Genomic DNA, 24,248 nt, shown 5'->3' with positions numbered 1-24,248 from the left:
CAACGTTTTCTTGGGTGACTGCAGTTTTTGGACGACCTTGACGGGGATCATCACTGAGCTTTGACACGTCCACGTTGAAACTCCGCAAACCAGCGATAAATTGTGGTTTTGAATGGGGCTTCATCACCAAATGCAGAATTCATCCGGTCAACACACTGTTTTTGTGTTAAACCACTTCGAAAGTCATAATAAATCATCGCTCTTGAATTTTCTCGAGTCAATTCCATTTTCTCAACGACTAAACAAGTTTGACAAAACCTCGTGACAAGACCGAGAATATTTTTAAAAATAAATAAATGGTATTCGATTTTTAAAACCAAGGAGTTTTCAATTAAAAAGATTTTAATATGACAGGAACAGTGGAAATATTCCATTCCCGATACTTTTAGTGCAGCCTAGTAGTAACAGAAATCGACATAAGTACTTCAGTGTCCCACGTAGGGCACCGGTGACCTACACGTCCGTCATTGTCTAGTAGGCAGCGGCTTGGCTCTGCCCCTGGCATTGCTGAAGTCCATGGGCGACGGTAACCACTCACCATCAGATGGGCCGTATGCTCGTTTGCCTACAAGGGCAACAAAAAAAATCTAAAAATTATGTCTACGACTCGTGAAAATCGGATGTGTATTATATCTGCCGTACAAGAAAGAAATCTGATTATATTTTTTTTAAACCAATTGAGTCAACATCCCTATTGCATAATATAGTCGTGTTGTAAAACGTAGAATATAATTTTCCTTGTTTTCTGCGTTTAATTTCTTGGAACCTTATTATTAAGAAACCGTTGTGCAATTTTAGACGTATCTGTGAGTTCTATCGTTTATACAATATTGCATTACAGGGAAAGTAATGCTGTTTGTTGGAATAGTAGTGAGCTTTATCGATTCTAGAAAACGACTAGATTATCAGGAACTCCGTCTGTAGTCATCGTTGAAGAATTTATACCGCTAATTCTTTTTATACGGTTTTCGAACAAAAGTTACAGTTCGGTCCATTTATTGCGACAGTTATCCTACATGACAAAAGTCAAAACCGTATACGATCCGCGGTAAGCTCTAGAGCCAACGCAATAACTTTCCCAATATCAATCTTTAAATATAATTCTTGTAATATTATAGACAATATTCCTTCTATTATTTTACGGTTGGGAGCCTATGCGTGTTAGTACAATCGTCTTTCCTTGTCCAGATCTTCGCAGCGTGAAACGAAACGCATATCCTCATTTTTTATATTATCTGTGCATTTTTCACTCAATCAAGATTTTGGCGCCTTTTTTATAAAAGTTCAAATTGATTTTATCTTTTATTATTTTTTTTATTTTTTTTATTGCTTAAATGGGTGGACAAGCTCACAGCCCACCTGTTGTTAAGTGGTTACTGGAGCCCATAGACATTCACAACGTAAATGCGCCACCCATCTTGAGATAAGTTCTAAGGTCTCAAGTATAGTTACAACGGCTGCCCCACCTATCAAACCGAAACGCATTACTGCTTCACGGCAGAAATAGGCAGGGTGGTGGTACCCACCCGCGCGGACTCACAAGATGTCCTACCACCAGTAAATACCACCAGTAAGTATTAAATATGGTCGGGCTAAAAATATATAATATCACTTCCACAAAACTGACATATTATTTGTCCCAAGCGTGGATATTCTTATTAAAGTTGCGAAAGAATCTTGCCTTCAAGGATGAAATGTCTGATAGTCGTTATGTACCTTGATTGAGACTCACGAACGATGTGTGTGTCATCCTTATTAAAACTCGATATGAAAATCTGGTTTCATTGTTGTAAATTGTTTTCGTTGCTATCTATAATTTATAAATCTCTCCTCAAAGTTTCGGATTGTTTTATTATACGTGAGGAGTGCGCGAAATAACAATAAATTGCTACTTTATTGATCTTCTTGACATTATTTTTGCGTACATACACACGTGACACTGTAAGGTCAATAAATCCATTAACTTATTTGTGATTCTCAACCTTTTTTTTGTTGCGGCACATATTTAACGATTTCAAAATTTGGCGGCACACAAAAAAAAAGATAAAAACTATATATATATATATATATATTAATATAATTACTTACTACAACACACTGCATAAATAGTTTATCAAAAAATTTTAATATACTAAGTATACTATAATTGTTTTTTTGTGGATTTAAATATATATTCATGTTTAAAATATTTTTCTTTTAAAATGATATAATTTAATAATATTAACATTATTATATATTCGCAAAATTTGGCGGCACACTTTTGAAATTTGGCGGCACACAAAAGTGCCGCGGAACAGTGGTTGAGAATCACTGGTCTACGGTACTAAGATGTTTGACACTAACTTAAAACGGAAAAAGTTGATTCACACCAGTCATTATATTTCGATTCTTCGATCTTTGCGTTTCCAAACATTTTCCTCTGAAAATAGTTCGTTCTCTATTAAACTTGCATGTTCATCTTTGTCGAGTTACATTAATAACAATGATACAATTTACAGAGTTATCTGAGATTAACAAATAAACCCTCAAGCCAACAGCGGTATATGTCAAATGTGCTAATTTTTATAATCAATAACTCGGGCTTGCTCTAAGTGATGTTCAATATATCTATCTGTATTTGTTTGTGCTTGTTCAATTGGAATGGCATTCAGCATTCGGAGTTTGAAGGTTGAAACATACAAAGTTAGTTTAGAATTTTTTGACAAAAACTTAAAGCAAACTTATGGAAATCGTCGTGGCCTAAAGGAGTAAGGAGTCGGCCTAAAGACGTCCGGTGCATTCGTGTCTAGCGATGCAACGGTGTTCGAATCACCAATTTTTCTAATGAAAGACGTACTTAACAAATGTTCACGATTGACAGTGAAGGAATAATATCGTGTAAGAAAAATTAAACCCGCAAAATTATAATTAGCATTATTACTGGTTGTAGAACTTCTTGTGAGTCCACACGGGAAGGTACCACCACCCTGCCTATTTCTGCCGTGAAGTAGTAATGCGTTTCGGTTTGAAGAGTGGGGCAGCCGTTTTTACGGATGATCCGTTATAACTACTGAACCACGCATCCGATTGACTTGAAACTTTGTATCCATGTAGAAAATACATGTACTTAATGGATAGGCTAATATTTATATGAGTGTTGGACTCCCTACACCAGTTGCGGGGGCGTTAATGATGAGAATTTTGGGGGGGGGGGTGAGAAATAATAATGTTAATTTTAAATGCCCAGCGAAGCGGGCGGGTAAAGCTAGTATTAGATAAATCTAATTCTATTGTCCACTACCTAAAGCGATGAGCGAATGTTCTAGATTAACTAAAAATAGGCCAGGTCGTTCATCCCGATGCTGTCCCATTTATAAACGTCCGTGTACCGATAACCTTTACAGGTATATTCTAACGCAGTGGTTAACTTTAACCCTCGTTCACTAAGCGAACTTTGAACGTTTCTTCCGATTAATATTGTTATGTTGTTGATATGCAATGTGATTGATTACCGTAATGTGTCATATCCTGCACGTTCGCAGCAGTGTTTAGTTGTTTCAACAAGCTAAACTTATTTAATAATAATCAAAAATTTATTTTGTTTTCTTCTTTAGATATTTACCGTCTAATTTGAGGGTAGTTATCACAAGTGTTCACGAATTATATCTTCCTTCTCCGTGACCACAAACGGTGTACAATATTCGAAATGTCGGGAATAATAGGCAGCGGGTTGGGTCTGCCTCTGGCATTGCTGCCGTCCATGGGCGACTGTAACCACTCACTATCAGATGGATGGTATGCTCGTCGCCTACAGGGCCATAAAAAAATATTACCCTGAGATTAAACAGTATAAGATTAGTTTTAATTACGTATAAGACTTCTGGAAGTTGAGGAAAACGATAAAGTTATTGGTGATAATTTGTTTATAAGCAGGCACGATGCTCGTGCTAACATCTTTTTCAATATAATCTAATATATCTAATTTGCTTCAGTTACCTATATAGTTGTATCTTGAGTAAAGTAAATTGAGTGAGAACTATACTTGAGTGAGTGAGTAAACTATACTGGAGAGCTTAGAACTTATACAGGGTGGCCCATAAGTCCTTTGATATGAAAAAAAAATTATTTAAATAAAACTAATTACATTATGAATTAAATTTTTATTTACATAAAAAGCTTAAAAAACGGGAATTATTTTTTGAAAATAACATCTCCTAAATGTAATCCGTTGCGATCACGGCACTCTTGCAAACGACGTCTAAAATTGTCGATGACTGCGCGGCACGTCACTGCTGAAATGCTTGTCATTTCTCTGCGGATGTTTTCTTTTAGGGCCTCAATTGACCGCGGGTTTGTGTCGTATACTTTAGCCTTAAGGTAGCCCCACAAAAAAAAATCCATCGGGGTCAGATCTGGACTACGTGGAGGCCAGGAAATGTCTCCTCTCTTAGAGATAACTTTGCCAGGAAAAAGTTGACGGATAACGGGCATAGCAGTGTTAGAGGTGTGAGAAGTGGTCCCATCCTGTTGAAACCACGTCCTGGCATTAAAGCCTGAAAAGTTTTGCAATTCTGGTATGAAAAACTCTTCGATCATAGCCACATATCGCTCCGACGTAACAGTAACTGCACGCCCTCTGCCATCCTCAAAGAAGTAAGGCCCTAGGATACCATGGGCTGACATAGCGGCCCAAACAGTCACTTTCGGACTATGTAAGGGCTTCTGATGCTTAAGTTTTGGATTGATGGGGCTCCAATAGCGGCAATTTTGTTTACTAACATGCCCGTTAAGATGGAAATGAGCCTCGTCAGAGAACATTATGTTATTGAAGGAAGTAAACCGATTCAACATTTCATTCGCATAATTTTGTCTTTGAATACCGTCAGTTTCCTTTAATTCTTGAACCAACTGAATTTTGTAAGGGTGCATATGTACATCTTTCTTCAAAATCCGTTGTAACGATGTCCTGGATACGTTTAATGCTCTGGCGCGCTTACGAGTTAACTGTGTCGGATTTTCGCGAATAGACTGTGTCACTGTGTCTATGTTTTGTTCCGTACGTGACGTCCTTGGGCGACCCAACCGCGGTTTATCTAACGTCGAACCGGTCTCCTCGAACTTAGCAACCCAGTTCTTAATCGTTTGAAGAGTTGGAGTGTCGTCAAAGTTGTGTAAACCTTTGTGTTCTCGAAATTTACGCCGCGCAACGGTTGCCGAATTGTCGTTTTTATAAAACTCGCGCACACAAAACGCACGGTCCGCTCCGGTAAAACGCTCCATCGCGACTAAATTCCCAGAAACCGAAGTTACTCCCCCCGCTTCCCCTGCACCGCTCACGCGCGCCCTGTTCGTTTTATTCAAATTTTACTTTTCAAAGGACTTATGGGCCACCCTGTATTTCAAGGTGGCTGGCGCATTTACGTTGTAGATGTCTATGGGCTCCAGTAACCACTTAACACCAGGTGGGCTGTGAGCTCGTCCACCCATATAAGCAATAAAAAAAAATACTGTCGATCGCTTTGCTGGCCTTCACGTTCTGTAAAGATACCTGGAACTAAGACCGATATGTTTTATTTTTATTGCCTTTGACGAGGGCTCATTAATGCCAGGCGTATAACCAGCCCACAAAATATGCATGATCTCCTTTCGTTATAAAATCATTCTAACTTTATGTCGTATTCGTGAAATATTTGGATATGATAGCAATTTGTTAGTTTTGTATTGGATTTTTCTTTTTTTTAAATATGTTTCCGAAATATGTAGGCTTTTTTGCGTAACGTTTCATTCTTTTTTTACAAAATCAAACCATTGTTAATAACCTGCAAACACGTTATTCGTTCCCGTAAACGGTTTATATGAAAATGATATGCTTACTGGTGGTAGGACCTCTTGGGAGTCCGCACGGGTAGGTACCACCACCCTGCCTATTTTTGCTGTGAAGCAGTAATGCGTTTCGGTTCGAAGGGTGGGGCAGCCGTTGTAGATGCCTATGAGCTCCAGTAACCACTTAAGATCAGGTGGGCTGTGAGCTCGTCCACCCATCTCAGCAATAAAAAAAAATAAAAAAGTAAAGCCAGCTGAGATAGAAAGTCGAGAGCCGTTTGTAAGTTCAAAAAAATAAAATAAATTAGACATCGTCGTAAGAATATAATATTAACTAGAGGTCCCGCAGTAGTCGAAATTCGACTATAATTAATTGGAATTGTAAGTTTGTACACTATTTTGATTGTATATTATACTTCTATATTCACGAATTTCGCCAAGACTACACAAATATTAACAAAGACAAACCATATTCTATTCTCAATTTGACAACAGACGTCAAGAACAAAAGTTTGACAATAAATAGTATGCATGCGTGGTGCGTCAAATACATGGTATGTAGTGTGTGTAATGTTTTCTTTATTGATTTAATGTATCTTTTATGCATTATTTTTAAAAAATATTAGCATTGTGCGCTTCTTCCGTATATTCTCTATAAGTGTGGAAAATTTCATACTCCTCCGTTCGCGCAATTTTCTTAAAAAGGGATACAAAGTTTTTGCTTCACGTATTAATATATAGATACCTATAAATGAACTCCTGGGGCTCAATGTATTTTAAATTTGCCGTATCATTTCATTTGTGTAAACAAATATTATCATTGCATTGTTATATTTGAGTCGACTATTATCAAAGGCGGCAATCTGACTTTTGGACAATGATTGGTAAATCAGAAAAACGAATTATTGACTTTGTATTCCATCGGCAGTCACAAAACTCTTCGGAACGACATCTTAGATAAATAACAGGTTAACTATTAACCTTTATTTAACGCAGGTTTTGAACCGTATTCTTTGAAGGAGACGATTATATTCAAATAAATCTGTATTGACATATCAATAAAATTTTGTTGTCCAAATGCACAGATTGCCGCCTTTGATAATAGACGACTCATTTTACTTTCTCTCGTGTTCCTCCGCGCTTTAAATATGCTTTTAATATTTTCTGCTCATTGTGTTACACATCGAACATGATAAATCAATATTGAAATAAGCATAATTTGCAGAGAATTACAGCTGTGTATTCCAATGGAGGATTTCATCACGTTTTTAATATGAGGCTTTCGTATGCAGGAATCAGTTTAAACGCTAATAAATTCTCGACATATCTAGATTCTTTCCCGGGTGGATATTCATATAAGGTGAAAGACAAAAACAAATGCTCAATAACATATTGTTCAATTTGCTTTTTGCCAACCTTTATTTACCAAATGAGAAATTTCTGAATAGCACTAAAAACAATTTCAAAAACTTTATAAAACTTAATTCAAGTATTTTACGACGAACTGGTACTGGTACTGGTGGTAGGACCTCTTGTGAGTCCGCGCGGGTAGGTACCATCACCCTGCCTATTTCAGCCGTGAAGCAGTAACGCGTTTCGGTTTGAAGGGTGGGGCAGCCGTTGGAACTATACTGAGACTTTAGAACTTATCTCAAGGTGGGTGGCGCATTTACGTTGTAGATGTCTATGGGCTCCAGTAACCACTTAACACCAGGTGGGCTGTGAGCTCGTCCACCCATCTAAGCAATAAAAAAAAAACAAAAAGAACTGGGGCTCCGGATAAAACAAAGTACTTTAATAATCCAAACGACATAATAATATCGGGGGTGGTCAAGGCCGCGAAATACTGTTCACAAGACCAAAGACCTGATAACAATAAACATAAAAATTTCTTTTCTCACCATTGACTGCATCTTAAAGCATCTTATTAGTTTTACTTACGAGGAAAATTTAGTCATGTAACAAGGAGGTTTATGAATCATTGTCAAGCCAAAAGGGAAATCCCTGAATGTAGATGTCTGTGGTGTCAATGTGTTTGTATGCGACATGCACGTGCTTGTTACAATGCTCAACTACAGCTTTTGTTCGTAGGGTTGTGCCGTCTTATTAGATCTGAATATGTGTGACTTGGTTTGATAGATTCGCCTTTCGGACGCATCTCTCATTATAGAATCTCGAGTGTTAGTTAACTAAAAACTTACAGATTTATTAACAATGTCAACAATTATTTATAGCCAAAAGTGAAAAAAAGACGTTCTGGCTTTTCTATCGTTTGCCGAGGAGGGGAGGATATAAATATCAAAGATTAGATTTATGATTTTTTGTTTGATGGATTCAATGCGTTATCAACCCTGCAGTCAATAGTTTGTCTAATGAATACGAAACTAACAGCACTCATAAATATTGTGTCAAGGACATCGGTCATCTGTTTGTCGAGATCGGCACGTCCTGGCCACGCGCTTATCTTGAATGTAATTAAAAAAAACAACAACTTTATATAGGTTTATTTATTTAATATTAACTTTGGAACGTGATGTATTGACTAATATGTTAAACGCCCGGTATGTTCGTATCGAACTAATATTGCAGGTGTAAGCAATTGCTGCAAGATCCAACTTTTCTAAGTTAAACTCGTGATTAGCACGTGTCGATGTTAGAGAACAAAGACCACTGAGTTTCTTGCCGGATCTTTTTTTAATTTTTTTTTTTATTGCTTAGATGGATGGACGAGCTCACAGCCCACCTGATGTTAAGTGGTTACTGGAGCCCATATTCATCTACAACGTAAATGCGCCACCCACCTCGAGATATAAGTTCTAAGGTCTCACTATAGTTACAACGGCTACCCCACCCTTCGGACCGAAACGCATTACTGCTTCACGGCGGAAATAGGCGGGGTGGTGGTACCTACCCGTGCGGACTCCCAAGAGGTCCTACCACCAGTGATCTTCTCCGCGATTCCGATCCGGTGGTAAATTCTGCAAAGCACTGCTCTTGCTAGGGCTAGTGTTAGCAAATTCTCTCAGGTTGAGCCCGTGAGCTCATCTACCCGTCCGGACGTATCTCGAATAGCCTCTTAGGTTACCAGCGGATAGGTAGGGGAAAAAATAATAATATCGAATATGTCAGATCAACTGTTATGGCACACAACTAATGTCTAGCTTTAATATGAGTCAGCCATTACGCTAAAGATTTTCATGGAATTTAGTGTTTTTGATCTTGAGACCGACTGATATTCAAAGTAGTTAGTTATGTACGTGACATCTACTCACAAACGACATGTACGGCGAATGAAACATTCTATAGTGAAATAAGCTTTAAGTTAAATGAAAATGCGTATATTAACTTTAATTTAAAAGTTGTGAATCTCCGAAGGGGGTCTGCGAGTCTCTGAATGGGGTGAACTGAACTTGGCTCAATCCAACCCGTTCAAGACACAAGTTTGCGCGTTCACTTCGGAGAAGGACCCCTTTGTCATGGCGCCGCAATTCCAAGGAGTATCCATGCAACCTTCCGAGAGTATCGGGATACTTGGGGTCAACATATTGAGAGATGTCCAATTTCGGAGTAATTTGGAAGGAAAAGCTAAGTTGGCGCCCAAAATGCTCGAAGTCCTCAACAGAGCGAAGCGGTACTTCAAGCCTGGGCAAAGACTTTTGCTTTATAAAGCACTAGTCCAGCCTCGCGTGGAGTACTACTCCCATCTTTGGGCCGGAGCTCCCAAATACCAGCTTCTTCCATTTGACTCCATACAGAAGAGGGCCGTTTGGATTGTCGATAATCCCATTCTCTCGGATCGGTTGGAACCTCTGGGTCTTTGGAGGGACGTCGGTTCCCTCTGTACTTTGTACCGTATGTTCCATGGGGAGTGCTCTGAGGAATTGTTTGAAATGATACCATCATCTCGTTTTTACCATCGCACTGCCCGCCACCGGAGTAGAGTTCATCCATACTACCTGGAGCCACTGCGTTCATCCACAGTGCGTTTCCAGAGATCTTTTTTGCCACGTACCATCCGGCTATGGAATGAGCTCCCCTCCACGGTGTTTTCCGAGCGCTATGACATGTCTTTCTTCAAACGAGGCTTGTGGAGAGTACTTAACGTTAGGCAGCGGCTTGGCTCTGTCCCTGGCATTGCTGAAGTCCATGGGCGACGGTAACCACTCACCATTAGGTGGGCCGTATACTCGTCTGCCTACAAGGGCAATAAAAAAAGAAGTTAGAAGATAGATCTCCAACAATAAATATACAATAAAAGATAAACGTTTTGTATTGGTTTAAAAGCAAATAACTAGAATGTGGTTTCGTATCATTCATTATGTCATCATTATGTTTTTCTTTTTGCAGTTGTAAAGCAGAGGTTGCAAATGTTGAACTCTCCGTATAGGGGTGTTTGGGAGTGCGCGCGGCACGTCTACAGAGCGGAGGGATTGCGCGCCTTCTATCGCTCATACGGAACCCAGATAGCCATGAACGTACCATTCCAGGTAATAGATTAATTTAATTTCAATTTGAGTGGCTCGATGGAGCAGTTTTTTTTCCTACCTTTGCTGATAGCCTTGAGAGGCTACCTCAAAAAAGAGTAAACAAACATATTCATCAAACCAATGTTTACCCGATGTCGAAATCGAACCCACGACCCTCGGTGCAATAGTCAAGAGCGCTAACTACCGTACCATAATACGTCGTTTCAGATCGTCGGGATAAATAGCGGCGTTTATTGTCGGAGTCGGAGGCCTCACTTTCGGGTCATAGTTGTTATTTTTAACCCACAGACACAGCCCACTGAGTTTCTCGCCGGATCTTCTCAGTGGGCCGCGCGTCCGATTAGGTGGTAGATTCTGCGAAGCACTGCTCTTGCTAGGGTTTAATGTTCGCAACGTCATCAGGTTTGAGTCCTGTGAGCTCACCTTCTAATTCGGCGAATCTGGAATGAACCCCCGAGGCTACTAAAATAGGTAGGGAAAAAAAAAACAAATGAATACCAGCGGCAACATCATGATTTGTCATTCGTGAACACCTGACTGATTAAGTAAGTTAAATAGCTAAACCAAACAGTATTTCTTTTTTTTATTGCTTAGATGGGTGGACGAGCTCACAGCCCACCTGGTGTTAAGTGGTAACTGGAGCCCATAGACATTTACAACGTACGAGATATAAGTTCTAAGGTCTCAGTATAGTTACAACGGCTGCCCCACCCTTCAAACCGAAACGCTTTGCTGCTTCACGGCAGAAATAGGCGGGGCGGTGGTACCTACCCGTGCGGACTCACATGAGGTCCTACCACCAGTAAAGTAAGATTAATGGTGTATATAAGTTGTTTGCATTGTTTTTTAGGCGTTACATTTTGTCACGTACGAATGGTGTCAGAGCGTACTGAACCCGGCTCGCAAGTACGACCCGCGCGCGCACGCGCTCAGCGGCGCGGCCGCCGGCGCGCTCGCTGCGGCCGCGACCACTCCGCTTGATGTATGCAAAACTGTGCTCAATACACAGGTGAGTTGAGGTTGATTTTGCTTGCTGTAACATAATCTGTCGTAGATTCTTTCACGATTCCGATCCGGTAGTAGATTCATTCGCGAAGCAATTGCTCTTGACTTGTTAGGTCTCCTTCGGAGGCGATCAGGCGGTTGTTAGCAAATCACACCCCTCTTGCCTGAGCCCTTGCTCGCCCAACTGGTCCTGGTGAAACTGGAAAGGCCTCCGGGCTACCAGTAATCTTTCAATCATAAAAAAAAGATTCTTTCTTTACCTACATTTTGTACAGGGTGTTGTACGCCTTCGAAGTCGAAATGTGCAAGACTGTCGATCGAGACTCATGGTAGTTGTCTCACTAATTAATAATGTTAAATTTACTTAAATTAAGATTCGTTAAATAGTTTCAAAATTTCGAATATAAATACAAATATCATGTCTATATTTACTAAGCGTAATATATTAACCATAGCTTAATATCAAGTGGAAGATACAATCTATGTATACGCAAAAAATGCTACTAACTTATGAGAGCTTCGCTATTATCGGATGTATCTACATGTTGGATGTAACGCCATCTGTTATCGAATAGCGGAAACGGATATCAAAACAACTAGTACTATCGGGGAAGTTCCAGAATTATCGACATAATTACTTCAGTGCGCATCACGTAGGGCATCGGTGACCTATATGGCGGTCAAAGGGTTAAAAGTGTCGCAACTGTGCAATTTGTATGATAAATGAAAATATTCAATAATAGTAACAATATTTGATAAAGATAGAATCAGTGTTTGATAGGTTAAACTTCTTCGTTGCTAAATTTTAAGTGTGCTAGCAATTTTTTTTTATTGCTTAGATGGGTGGACGAGCTTACAACCCACCTGGTGTTAAGTGGTTACTGGAGCCCATAGACATCTACAACGTAAATGCCGCGCCACCCACCTTGAGATATGAGTTCTAAAGTCTCAGTATAGTAACAACGGCTGCCCCACCCTTCAAATCGAAACGCATTACTGCTTCACGGCAGAAATAGGCAGGGTGGTGGTACCTACCCGTGCGGACTCACAAGAGGTCCTACCACCAGTAATACTAATAAGTAATAATACTAATAAATATCGTATAAGTTATTATGTTGCTCTTAAATAAGTTAGAGGAAATATGAAAGTGGCACCCGTGACAGAGAAGTTGAGAAGTGCGCGTTTGGGATGATATGGACATGTGATGAGACGAGATGAAAATGAGGTTCGTAAGAGAGTGTTAAGTATGAATGTGGAAGGCTATAGAGGAAGAGGTAGATCTAAGAAGAAATGTATGGATTGCGTGAAAGACGATATGGGTAAGAGGGGAGTGAGCGAAGAAATGGTATATTATGATAGAAGAGTAGGGAAGGAGAAAACATGTTGCGCCGACCCCAGCTGACTGGGAGAAGGGCAGGAGAATGATGATCGTATAAGATACTAGCTGTACCCGTTCGCTTCGCTGGGCATTTAAAATTAACATTATTATTTCTCACCCCCACAAAGATTCTCATCATTAACGCCCCCGCAACTGGTGTAGGGAGTCCAACACTCATAATAAATATTAGACTATCCATTAAGTACATGTATTTTCTACATGGATACCAAGTTTCAAGTCAATCGGATTCGTGGTTCAGTAGTTATAACGGAAAATCCGTAAAAACCACTACAGATTTATATATCTAATATATAAAATTCTCGTGTCACAGTTTTCGTTGCCATACTCCTCCGAAACGGCTTGACCGATTTTGATGAAATTTTTTGTGCTTATCCGGTATCTATGAGAATTGGCCAACATTTATTTTTCATCCCCCTAAATGTTAGGGGTAGTCCACCCCTACATTTATTTTTTTATTTTTTAGACAAAATTTTTAATTTCTATTTTTTTATGATACAACATACAAAAATACATACAGCCCTAAATTTTCACCCCTCTACGATCAACCCTTATTTTTTATTTGCTAATTAAAAACTTTAAAATTTTTTGCGAGAATTTTGTTTTTATGTTGTCATGACGTAGAATAAAAGAATTCATATTACTCTGAAATTTTCACCCCTCTACAATCAACCCCTATTTTTTATTTGATAATTATAAACTTTAATTTTTTTGGCAAGTTTTTTATTTTGTTTTGTCATGACTTAAAATAAAAAAAATCATATTACTCTCAATTTTCACTCTTATACGATCAACCCCTATTTTTCCATCCCGATTTTTTTTTTTAATTCTATGCACACATCCGCAATAAGATTGCAAGATGGCAATCAAATATTATAATTGTAGTACGATAAATTCTTATTTAGAGTTTATAATTTCAAGTTCCTTTAATTATGATTTTTTTTAAATTGAATTTGATCTCCCGCCCTCGCCGATCGACTACTGATCAACTATCAATCGATCAGCTATCCCCGCCAGGTGTCACCACTCATCCAGCAAACATCGCGTAGTAGGGATGAGGACGAAGCCGGTCTCCTGTCTTACTTACTCACTATACATCATAGATTATACACTTAATATATTTGAGAGCTATACAATACTATACATTTTTCAGCTATGTTTTTTTTGTTTTATTTGTGTATCAATAGTATGTTCAGTAAGTCTGAGAATCGGCTACTATCTATTTTTCATACCCCTAAGTGAAAAGGGTTGTCCACCCCAAACATTTATTTTTTATTTTTATTTTTTGGATATATTTTTTTTGTTTATAATGAGGTATTATTATGTGGTTAAATGAGGTTTTTTTTTCTACAGTAGAATTTCCCTAGAAATCTTATTTAAGGCAACACGACGTTTGCCGGGTCAGCTAGTATTAGTATAGATTCGTTTTCTTCGCACAGGAATCGGCAGCGAGAGCGGACGGCTTGCTAGAAGCGGCTTCTCAAGTGATGCGAGCCACCGGGCCCCTGGGCTTCTTCAAGGGCGTCCAGGCTCGCGTCCTGTACCAAATGCCGGCCGCCGCCATCTGCTGGCTCACGTACGAAACCTTCAAACACATGCTCGGCAATGTAAGTACGCTCGAGCTGTATAGCAGCACCTCTTAGTGTTTCGATCTATTTGTAACCTTTTTGCTAGCGGTTTGCTGGCGTTAAGTGGTTACCGGAGTCGACATAAAGACGCAAGAATCTCTGCCCACGTTACAAACGTATGTTGAAAAGTCGGATTATATTCTACTAGCGACCCGCCCTCGCTTTGCTTCGGAAAATGTAATTTATTATTGATTTCTCCACTATTTAATGGATGTTATTATATATATAAACGTTCCTCTTTAATCACTCTATTTATTAAAAAAAATCTCATCAAAATCCGTTGCGTAGTTTTAAAGATTTAAGCATACATAGGGGCAGACAGATATAGGGACAGAGAAAGCGACTTTGTTTTATACTATGTAGTGATAACGGCTGCCCCAACCCTCAAACTGGAAAGTACGACTGTTTCGATTGGCACCAATAAAAGTTGGTCTGATCTATACTTCTATTCCCATCCACGTGCCGCATAAGTAATTTGGAATAAAACAATAATGTCATGTTAATTATAATCTAACAAGTCCAATTTAAATGCTATATTGCAGACGAAAGAAGACGAGAGCACGAACAGCGGAGCCGGGGGCCCGCCTCCCCCCTCCCTGTCCTCCTCCCCTTCCCCGCCCCTCGCGGCCGCGCTGCGACTGGCGGCCGCCTCCACGGAGGTGCCAGCCACCAACACCCTCACGAGGACGTAAGACTCCTTACAACAAACACGTAAATACAATTCGTCGTCACGGTACAGCATCGAAAAAGTGGTTTAACTGCTAACTACCTTCTTTTTTTTCGTACCTATGCTGATAGCCTTAGCTATTTCAGCTCCTCCTTGACGTGTAGGTGAGCTCACGGGGCTCAAATCGGGTGTGTTGCTAACACTGGTCCTAGCAAGAGCAGTGCTTTGCTGACTCGTATCGTAAACCCACTGAGAAGATCCGGCGAGAAACTCAGTGGGCTGTGTCTATGGATTAATTCCCTCGTCGAGCCCTTCGTCGCAAGCGACGGGTTCGACGAGGACGGTGACCGTTGTTTGTGGTGCCTAAAAGCACCGTTAATGGATCGGGAGGATCCGTGATGACGTGCTTAGGGCTGCTACCTACCGCCCGCTCAGGATGTCAACAGTACAATATCACACCTTTAGAATTGAAGTGGCTAAATTAAATTTCTTTTTAAGAAAATAAATTTTATACTTTGAACGACTTATAAACATTTATTCTATTAGTTTATAAAGTAAAAAAAATAAAATTCAATTTTTTTTAATATTTTAGCCCACAAAAGAAAAATGTTCACTTTTCGTCTCTTTAAAATTAATCGCATATTTTAAACTTTAACGTATGCCCCCTCAAGACTCAAAGTATTAAAATCGAAACTGTAAAAATTATAATTCTTCAATTACATTTTTAACGTTTAGCAAAAAGCAAGTTTTTTTGGATTAAACCACTTCAATTCTAAAATTGCGATATACCATCGCCCTAATCCTATAGTTGTATTTTCGAAAAATTTAGCATTACGCAAAGTTTTATGTACTACAGAATATTATTTGTTATAATTAGAATTAAAGATTTATATTTAAAAAAAAAGAAGTTGGTAACCCTACCGGGCGCTGACGCGGGATACTGTCAAAGAAGTGTTTACGACAGTCCATGTAGATCAGCACTGCATATGTTTCCATCTTGTACCATACAATATTGTCGTTCTTAAAGATACGTAATAAAAAACCGGTGAAGTCTTTATAAAAATGACGCGCAATTTTTGGAAAACGAGTTTTTTCATTAAGTGTGACGTCATTTGGGGCCAAAACGTACAAAAAGCTCACCACAGATTATACACGAAAACACAAAAATATTGACCACAATTGATATCGCGAGCTAAGTTTGGTGTTTAGCTTGACGTCAAAATTTAATTTTGTTGATTTTGAAATATTTAAAATAATTTTACAAAAGTAGTGTTTTTTTTTTTTTTTAATTAGATATTAATAAAAAGTTCTTATTTACAATTTTCATATAATTTCTTTGCTGATGTTGCTCGAAGATGACGACGAATTGTTTTGTAAACCTTACATCGTACAATGCTGACGTCCTAACAGAATTATATCCTAATGCAGAAATGTCTCATGTTAATTGGTTCGATTCGAATTCTATTTAATGTTGAAATAAATCAGTTCAATTATATATATTTACGTTAACAAACCAAAACGGAATGATTCTCGTGTTTCTTTAAATTAGAACAATTAATAAGAAAGTCATATTTGAACTACGTTGAGTAAATTAGAACTAACAAAAAAACGTGTGGGGTTCAAAACTCTGTGTGTTGATGTTACAAGGCAAAGCTAAAAAAAATCAAGTCTTAAAAAAACAAAATAAGAATTAACGTATTAAATTTTTTTGATTTTTGACATTTCTGCTTTTTCATTGATTCTGTGGGGACTGTAAATGCGTTGTTTAAATTTATATGTATAGTGATGTGATGATGTTAAATTTGAATGGAATTATGAGGTGTTCTTGTTGATGTTTTTCATGAATGCAAAAACCATTTTATATTAAAATTAAACGCAATACCAAACAATAATAATAATAATATTTAAATAACGTTTGCAAAAAGATTTTTGACAAAAGTTGAGAATTACCACGGGCTAAACATAAAATTGAAAAGCATTAACAATAAATACCAGAACGCGCGAGGAGGCTTGTGCGTTTGTTTATTTGTTTGTTTTTTTTTTTTTTTTGTAATTGTATGTCTGTGATTCGTTTTTGATTATTTTTATTCCGATTTATTATTGTATGTACACATTTAACGCTTTAGTACATAATAATTTTATTAGCTAAGGGACTCCCTTCAAATGTCAAACGTAATGGTTTATCTTGATATGAATGGTCCATATACACGAATGGCTCTGCGAAAATTAAATTTTTGTGATAGAAAATGTATGTAAATGATTTTCTCAGTTGCCAGCGATTTTTTTTTTCCTTTAAATTTAGAACCAATTCAAAATACCAATTTAGTTTTTATAAAAAAAAAAAAGATTTAATGATTTTTTTTAAAGTAATGAATAAGATTATGAAATAATTGTAAATTAATCAAGTGAACAATATAAAAATTAGGCCGTATAAAATTTGTAAATAAAATATAGAGTTGGCAACTAAATTACAGAGCTTGCAACATTTTTTTTTTAATTTGACAAAATCAGCTGTCACTTCAATATTGTCAGTGTCAATATCGGTTTTAAATTTAATTTCTAGCTTCTAAATAATACTCTGGTGCTCACACATAACTTGTATTAAAGCGTTAATTCAATTCTTTTTTAATTCCACCACAATTCCGCATTGGTCATAACAGCAGACATTTCAGTATTATAAGAAGAAAGCATAAATTACGATCGAAATTATTAAAAGCGCTGTTATATTTCGTATTAAGAGATTATTATTAGATTGATTTTTGAAAAATACATCTCTATAGTTCACCAAATTCTTTTTCAGTATAAAAATAGTTTTTGTTCAATATTTTCTAAATCGTTTCTAATACTAGGAATGTCAAAGTGGATGTCGTTTTAATTTTCAAATCATTTGATTCAGTTATTTTTGTATGTCATGAATGGGTTCTGTTTAAATGAATAGATGAGCTTAAAACAGAAGTTCCGTTGTCTTGAATTGATTTCGCGCTGGCGATGTCAAAACGCTAACATTATCTTCCTACTCGCTGATAAACGTGTACATAAAAAATATTGATACGAATCGTGTGTCCCATTTTAAAGTGGTTCACACTATAAATAATATGAAAATGAGTTAAATTAATGTTTTTGTCTTTGAGACGAGATAGATCGAAACAGCCATCACATGCGCCCGTGTCTTTGTTACCACATATTCGAATAAGATTTATAAATAACACATACCTTTTAATTTTCATTTGCTTCATTCATTTAATTTACTCTAAATTCATTGTGTATACTCTCGCGGATATTAGTGCCTACATTTATTACAATTCTCTAATGTTGCCAGCGCAACTGACTCGGTCTCAGAGGAGCATACGTCGATCGTCGCTAATGGCCGCTAGTTTCGGTAAACTCAAGCCGTGCTGTTAAGATTTGCGCAGCGTGTAACGGAATCCCCTTTTCAAAGCCACTGAAGTCCTATTTTAATAATAAAAATATTCATTAGGCCGTTTTAATGTTTGTAGTTTTACAAAACGAACCCGCAATGTAATAGAAAGGCAGCTTTCTCGCGCTCCTATGAGACCGTAGCATTAATATCTATTTGGACTAGTTTTCGCCCGTTTAGTCAAAATTCGATCTTACAACCAACACCTTAAGATTTAGATTCATTTTATTGCATAACGTTTGCTCTTGTTAGGTTGTTTACACTTTTGTCTGTGAAGGTAGAATTTTTTTTTTCCAATTTTTGTTTTAATTGAAAACTATAGTCCGTCTATGGTATAGGAAATAACAATGACTCGATAGAGGAGAAGGCGCTGAACTGTTTTGTCTCTGCCTATTCATGTGTAGATTACATTGCGTGCAATGCAAGCAACATTTTTTTAATCTACCGCCTATCTTCGTTATTGAAAACAGTCCTAATATATCTCGTATAAAATACCCCTTCTTATTGCTTTATTACTAACATACCCCTTACATAAAATACCCCTTCTTATTGCTTTATTAGTAACATCACAGTGAACGGTTTATTGCCTAATCCCAATCGTACTCTGAGAAGGCAAGTCGGTATTGTTCGTGAGTGTAATTCCTTACCGTCATATTTTGAAAGTGTCAATTGTGTTTTATTTCGGTGGTGGTCAATTTTTGTTTTGGTTTTTTAAGCTCACTGGGCGTACACAGTGAGATGCTGTTTCGACTCTAGTGAGATTAGCTTAGAATAATATATTTTATTTTTGTAATAATTCGCGCACATAAATCTAAAAATAGACGCAGACGAATACAGACGCTATATTTTTTTTTATATGTCTATAAAATAATCGTTGATACTAGTCACAAGGAAAATATTATTTTCGTAATGAATGTAATAAGAAGTTTTTCGTTGCGAAAACTTTCAAATCCCAGAGCTCATTTAAAGTCACAGCACGTGTAGTACACTGCTAGTTGGTCGCACGTCAGCATCGTTAGTCTGCCGCACGTGTCTACCACTAGTCGGCAGCACGTGTGCACCACTAGTCGGCATCACGTGTGTACCACTAGTCGACAGCACGTGTACATTGCTAGCTGACAGCACGTGTGCACCACTAGTCGGCGGTGTCGTGACGATTTGATTCAATAAAAAATCGTTTACTAAAAATGTAAAGTTATTGAGTACAATAGTGATACGGAATTGTCAAAATCGATTGTTTTAATATAAATCATAAAACTATAATCAATATGATTCGTGTATCTATCTATATGTAAATATGTTTGAGCTTCATTGATGTGTGGGTCACTCGAATGTGTTATGCCGGCGAACAATTATATAGACTTATTTTATAAAATTATCTCAATAATGTTAAAAGACGTGCTTGATTAATATTTGGCCTACAACAAAATTTGTAGTCGTGCATTTCTTTACAACATACGGCTTTGTGTTTATTGAAGAGGTATAAATGATCGGGGCTTTGTGTTGAGATAACTCAATTACATCCTAGAGGATGAAAAATATGTTGGCGGTGCTATGTATATTGTGATGAGAGACTTGTGTGTGGTGTAGCGTTTTGTGATTGCGACGAAATATTGAACGTTTTAACTTTTAACCAATGCACTTTCTGTGTAACGTACTCTATGACGCTCAAACTTGAGAAATTGAATTCTTTTAAAGGCTATTTTTGAATTTTAATTCCCGTCAAATTTTAATTTCAACCCGCCAGCAGTCACGGAACGTTATGAAGGAGTGGATAGCTCATTTGAATTCAAAATTATTATGTTACTGTTTGTGTACATTATTAATTAACTATATTTGTTATATTTATGTGTTTAAAATGTATAATAGAATGAGTGGAAGCTCTTTTTTTTTTTTAAATTAAGTGTTTTAGAATTTAATATAGGAATTTGTGTAGCGGCGAGGCCGTTCACCGCTCGTTGAAGAGTGTAAAATCAATGAAAATAAAAACAGTTTTAAGAGGAGAGAAAAAAAAAATGCAAAACGAAATATAGTGAATAAAAACAGTTGGACAATACTTCGATGTTTTAATGCACCTAAGATATCCTAAGACGCAAAATAATGGAACTTACTGTTGAGAAGTCGTCGTGGCCTGAAGGATAAGACGTCCGGTGCATTCGTGTTGAGCGATGCACCCAAGGGCGGATCCAGCTTTGGTGCCAGGAGGGGGTCACATAGTCATGGTCAAGTCAAGAACTTATAATTTAATTTTGATAACAATAGATACAAGTAAAAAGTAGGTATTTTATTATAAGCACATTAAAGGTATAAAGAAATTTTAGTTTTTTAACTTAGAACTATTTTATGATATGTTGAAGTTTAGTCGTTCCGATTCCGATTGAGGTTAGGATTCAATTTGAGGTTAGGCCTAGCTAGACGTTACGTAGTCGACAAGCGCGCGCGAGTGTGGCGCGGTAAAATTCAAATTTAGCCATACCTTTTTCACAAAAGTATGGCTCAGTCACTCCTTCATAGCTAATACCCCACCAAACCATCACTGAAGTCGGATAGTGCCCACGTTGCACTCTGTCGACTAATTGGGAAGCTTCCTTAGAGCTTTGAGCATAAATACGGTCATTTTGTTTGTTAAAATGTTGCTCAATTGTAAAAAAATTCTCATCCGTAAACAACATTTTTTTATGACCTCCCTTTGGGTACCACTTCAGTAGTTGTTTCGATTTTACCCCCCATTCTCTTTAAAATTATCAGTTAAGAAATGACCACTAGGTCTCTTATAGGCTGCAAGTCTTAAGTCATCTTTTAAAATACGCGACATGGTTCTAGGTAGCACCTTCTTCATCTCCCGAGATAAAATCTTTTGCTTTCGGACAGGATTTCTTCGAATTCTTTCCCTTACTGCTTTGACCACCTTTTTCGTACGAACACTACGTGGACGGCCAGATATTTTTCTGTCACAAACAGAGGAGGTCTCATTGCACCTTATTAATAGCCCGGTACACAAACATTTTACTAATACCAAGCGTATGGAGAGTTTTAAAAATTGTATTTGGCTTCATACCTACTTTGCGTAATGCAATCACAGCGATTCGGTTTTCTTTATCACCCCACTCCATTTTAATATCGCAAAATATTGTACAATGTATTGGCGCCAAAATGAGAAAACTCAATGAGCAATCATATAAAAATGACAGATTCCAAATCCAAATGTAATACAATTGTATTTTGTTTATTTTAAATTGTAACAGTATTTATGGCCAGTCTAAGTATTCTGTCCTTAAATCATTATGTTCAATATGTGGTCCACCTAGGTCCTGGAACCAGCTCAGGGGGGGTCATAAACCCCATGACCCCCCCCCCCCCCCCTGGATCCGCCCTTGGATGCACCGGTGTTCGAATCCCATATCGGGAGTACGAGGGACGATTAGAGAGAAAGCAAAACACATTCACGCTACTCCCAGATTCCTAGCTCGTCACCGTCAACGCCCTAGGCACGTCCTTGTGGATCCATGAACCTCAGCACTAGACGCCTGCCGCCCTAACACTAGGGGCAGGCTTAGGGACCTCGGTAACCGTATTCGTCGAACTCGACAGAATTTGATGTGCGACCTAACCCATACATTACCCCGTTGAGTTTCTCGCCGGATCTTAGCGGGTCGCGATTCCGATCAGGCAGAATGAATTTACGTTAGCGAAGTAGATACTTGCGTTGTTAGGTCTCTGAGCCTTTGCTCGCCTACTTGTCCTGGTGAAACTGGAAATGCCTCTGGGCCACAAGTAATCCTTCATTACTAAAAAAAACATTTACGCTGTAGCAACTGCGTATCTTGCACACAATTTCGACATTGGGTCTTTGGTGTGAAACTGACACGGTCACATTTATTTGTGGTATCCTGCCTAGTAAAGTAACAGTTTTCGATCTGCTATATCGCACTGTCGGATTTTACCACTGCGTCGTGGCCTAAAGGATAAGGCATCGGAACAGTAGATACTAGTATCTACTGTTCCGATGTTCAAAGCCTGCAGACAGAAGAATTTTTGAAGTGAAACTTCTTTAGAATCGTGATTACAAACTCGATGAAACGAAAAAATAAGTCCATAGAGACACAAAACACATAAATGTATAGGATTCAGTGTTCAGTGTAGTGTTTTTTAATACATCGCCATCTATGAGATTTTTGATGTGAAACATCTATAGCCGCACGTAAAACCGATTTCTGGCGTGGCGACGCGTCGCCATGCGCAATCGACTGCGATTCTCTCCCACTCGATCCGGCGCTAATAACAAAATTTTACTAATAATATACTTAGACATTTAGGATAATTGTATTTTAATCACGTGTGAATTGCACACATGTATTTTTTTTTGTATGAGAATCATCTAAACTATGTGATCGGTATGTATGTATCTGAACTACATACTTCCCACGACAAAACCGTGTTATAAAAGACAAACAAGCAAAAAACTATTGCGTTTTTTTCCCCTACCTATTCGCTGGTAGAGGGTCTATTCCAACTACGCTCGGACGGGTAGGTGAGCTCACGTTCCAACCTGAGTGAATTTGCTAACACAAGCCCTAGCAAGAGCTGTGCTTCGTAAAATCTGCCACCGGCTCGGAATCGCGACTCAATCAGAAGATCCGACGCGAAACTCAGTGGGCTGTGTCTATGGGTTAGTTCAATTACAACGAGTTCAACGAGGACGTCGACTTACTTATGCTTGAAGAGCTTAAAAGCATCGAGAGTGGACCCGGGGGATCCGACAAGACATTTCGGGCGTCGGCAGATTTGCATAGGTCATGGCGGAACCTATGTAAGTTTTGTGTGTTACCATGTTACGAAGGGACAATTTACTTCGCTAATAGATCATGGGGGGTTGAGCTTACCGAGTATGAACGCGGCCCGGTCGCGTACTGTTTTGAAGTTTGCGTAATCACCACCAGTATTTTTCACCGCGAAGCAATCTGCTTTCTGGTTCGAAGGGTGGAATAGTTGTTGTACTTAACGATTGAGACAGACCTCATGGATTTAGGTCGTTTTCTCATTGCCTTTGTAATCGGATCAGAATACGGCTTATCTGACGGTGAGTGGTTACGGTAGTTCAAGGAAGTCAGCAACGCCGGGGATAGCCAATCCGCTATCCAAGACGTGACACATTCGCATCGTGCTCCGACAACCATTTACCGTCAGGCGGGACGTGGGTTCTTCATCTGTCTGCAAAATGCAATCGTCGAAATTTCGACCTTGCTTCTCCAGGACTACGGTAGCAATAAATGAGTATTTTTCCCTTAACGCTACGGAATTCTTGGAGTTTACGGTGAAGTTTGCTAGCAACTCGATTCGTGCTTGTAAATTTTGAATCTGAATATTCGTTCTTTTTCGTAATTATGTAATGTTGTACTTTGGGAGGTGTTAAAGGAAAACGTCTTCTTGCGTGTATTCCATGTTTAATTATCATCTTAATCCTAGTTTACAATTATGAAGAAGCCTATGTTTCTGGGTGGGCCGCCTTATTAGGGGGACATACGAGATTACACCTATTAATTATGTTATATACTAAATGCTTTTTTTAATATTTTTTTATTGCCCTTGTATGCAGACGAGCATACGGCCCACCTGATGGTGAGTGGCTACCGCCGCCCATAGACTCCAGCAATGCCAGGGGCAGAGCCAAGCCGCTGCCTAACGTTTAATATTCTCCACAAGCCTCGTTTGAAGAAGGACATGTCATAGCGCTCGGGAAACACTGTGGAGGGGAGCTCATTCCATAGCCGGATGGTACGTGGCAAAAAAGATCTCTGGAAACGAACTGTGGATGAATGCAGTGGCTCCAGGTAGTATGGTAGCT

The 24,248-nt window shown here is 38.4% G+C and overlaps 1 protein-coding gene across 1 annotated transcript in view; it reads left to right on the top strand.

The window, feature by feature from the left end:
* Nucleotides 1-20,459, top strand: part of LOC101738597 (mitoferrin) — a 64,139-nt gene extending 43,680 nt beyond the window's left edge. The window contains exons 5-8 of the mRNA XM_004922024.5: nt 10,150-10,289; nt 11,140-11,298; nt 14,130-14,297; nt 14,861-20,459. Coding sequence (XP_004922081.1) covers nt 10,150-10,289; nt 11,140-11,298; nt 14,130-14,297; nt 14,861-15,010 — 617 coding nt within the window. The 3' untranslated portion in view covers nt 15,011-20,459. The remainder of the gene's footprint in view (nt 1-10,149; nt 10,290-11,139; nt 11,299-14,129; nt 14,298-14,860) is intronic.
* Nucleotides 20,460-24,248: the final 3,789 nt, after the last annotated feature.

The sequence above is a fragment of the Bombyx mori genome, chromosome 26 (genome assembly GCF_030269925.1).
Source record: "Bombyx mori chromosome 26, ASM3026992v2".
NCBI classification, from domain to species: Eukaryota; Metazoa; Arthropoda; class Insecta; order Lepidoptera; family Bombycidae; genus Bombyx; species Bombyx mori.
Note: the sequence above shows the minus strand (reverse complement) of the source record. Positions and strands in the feature narration are given on the sequence as shown.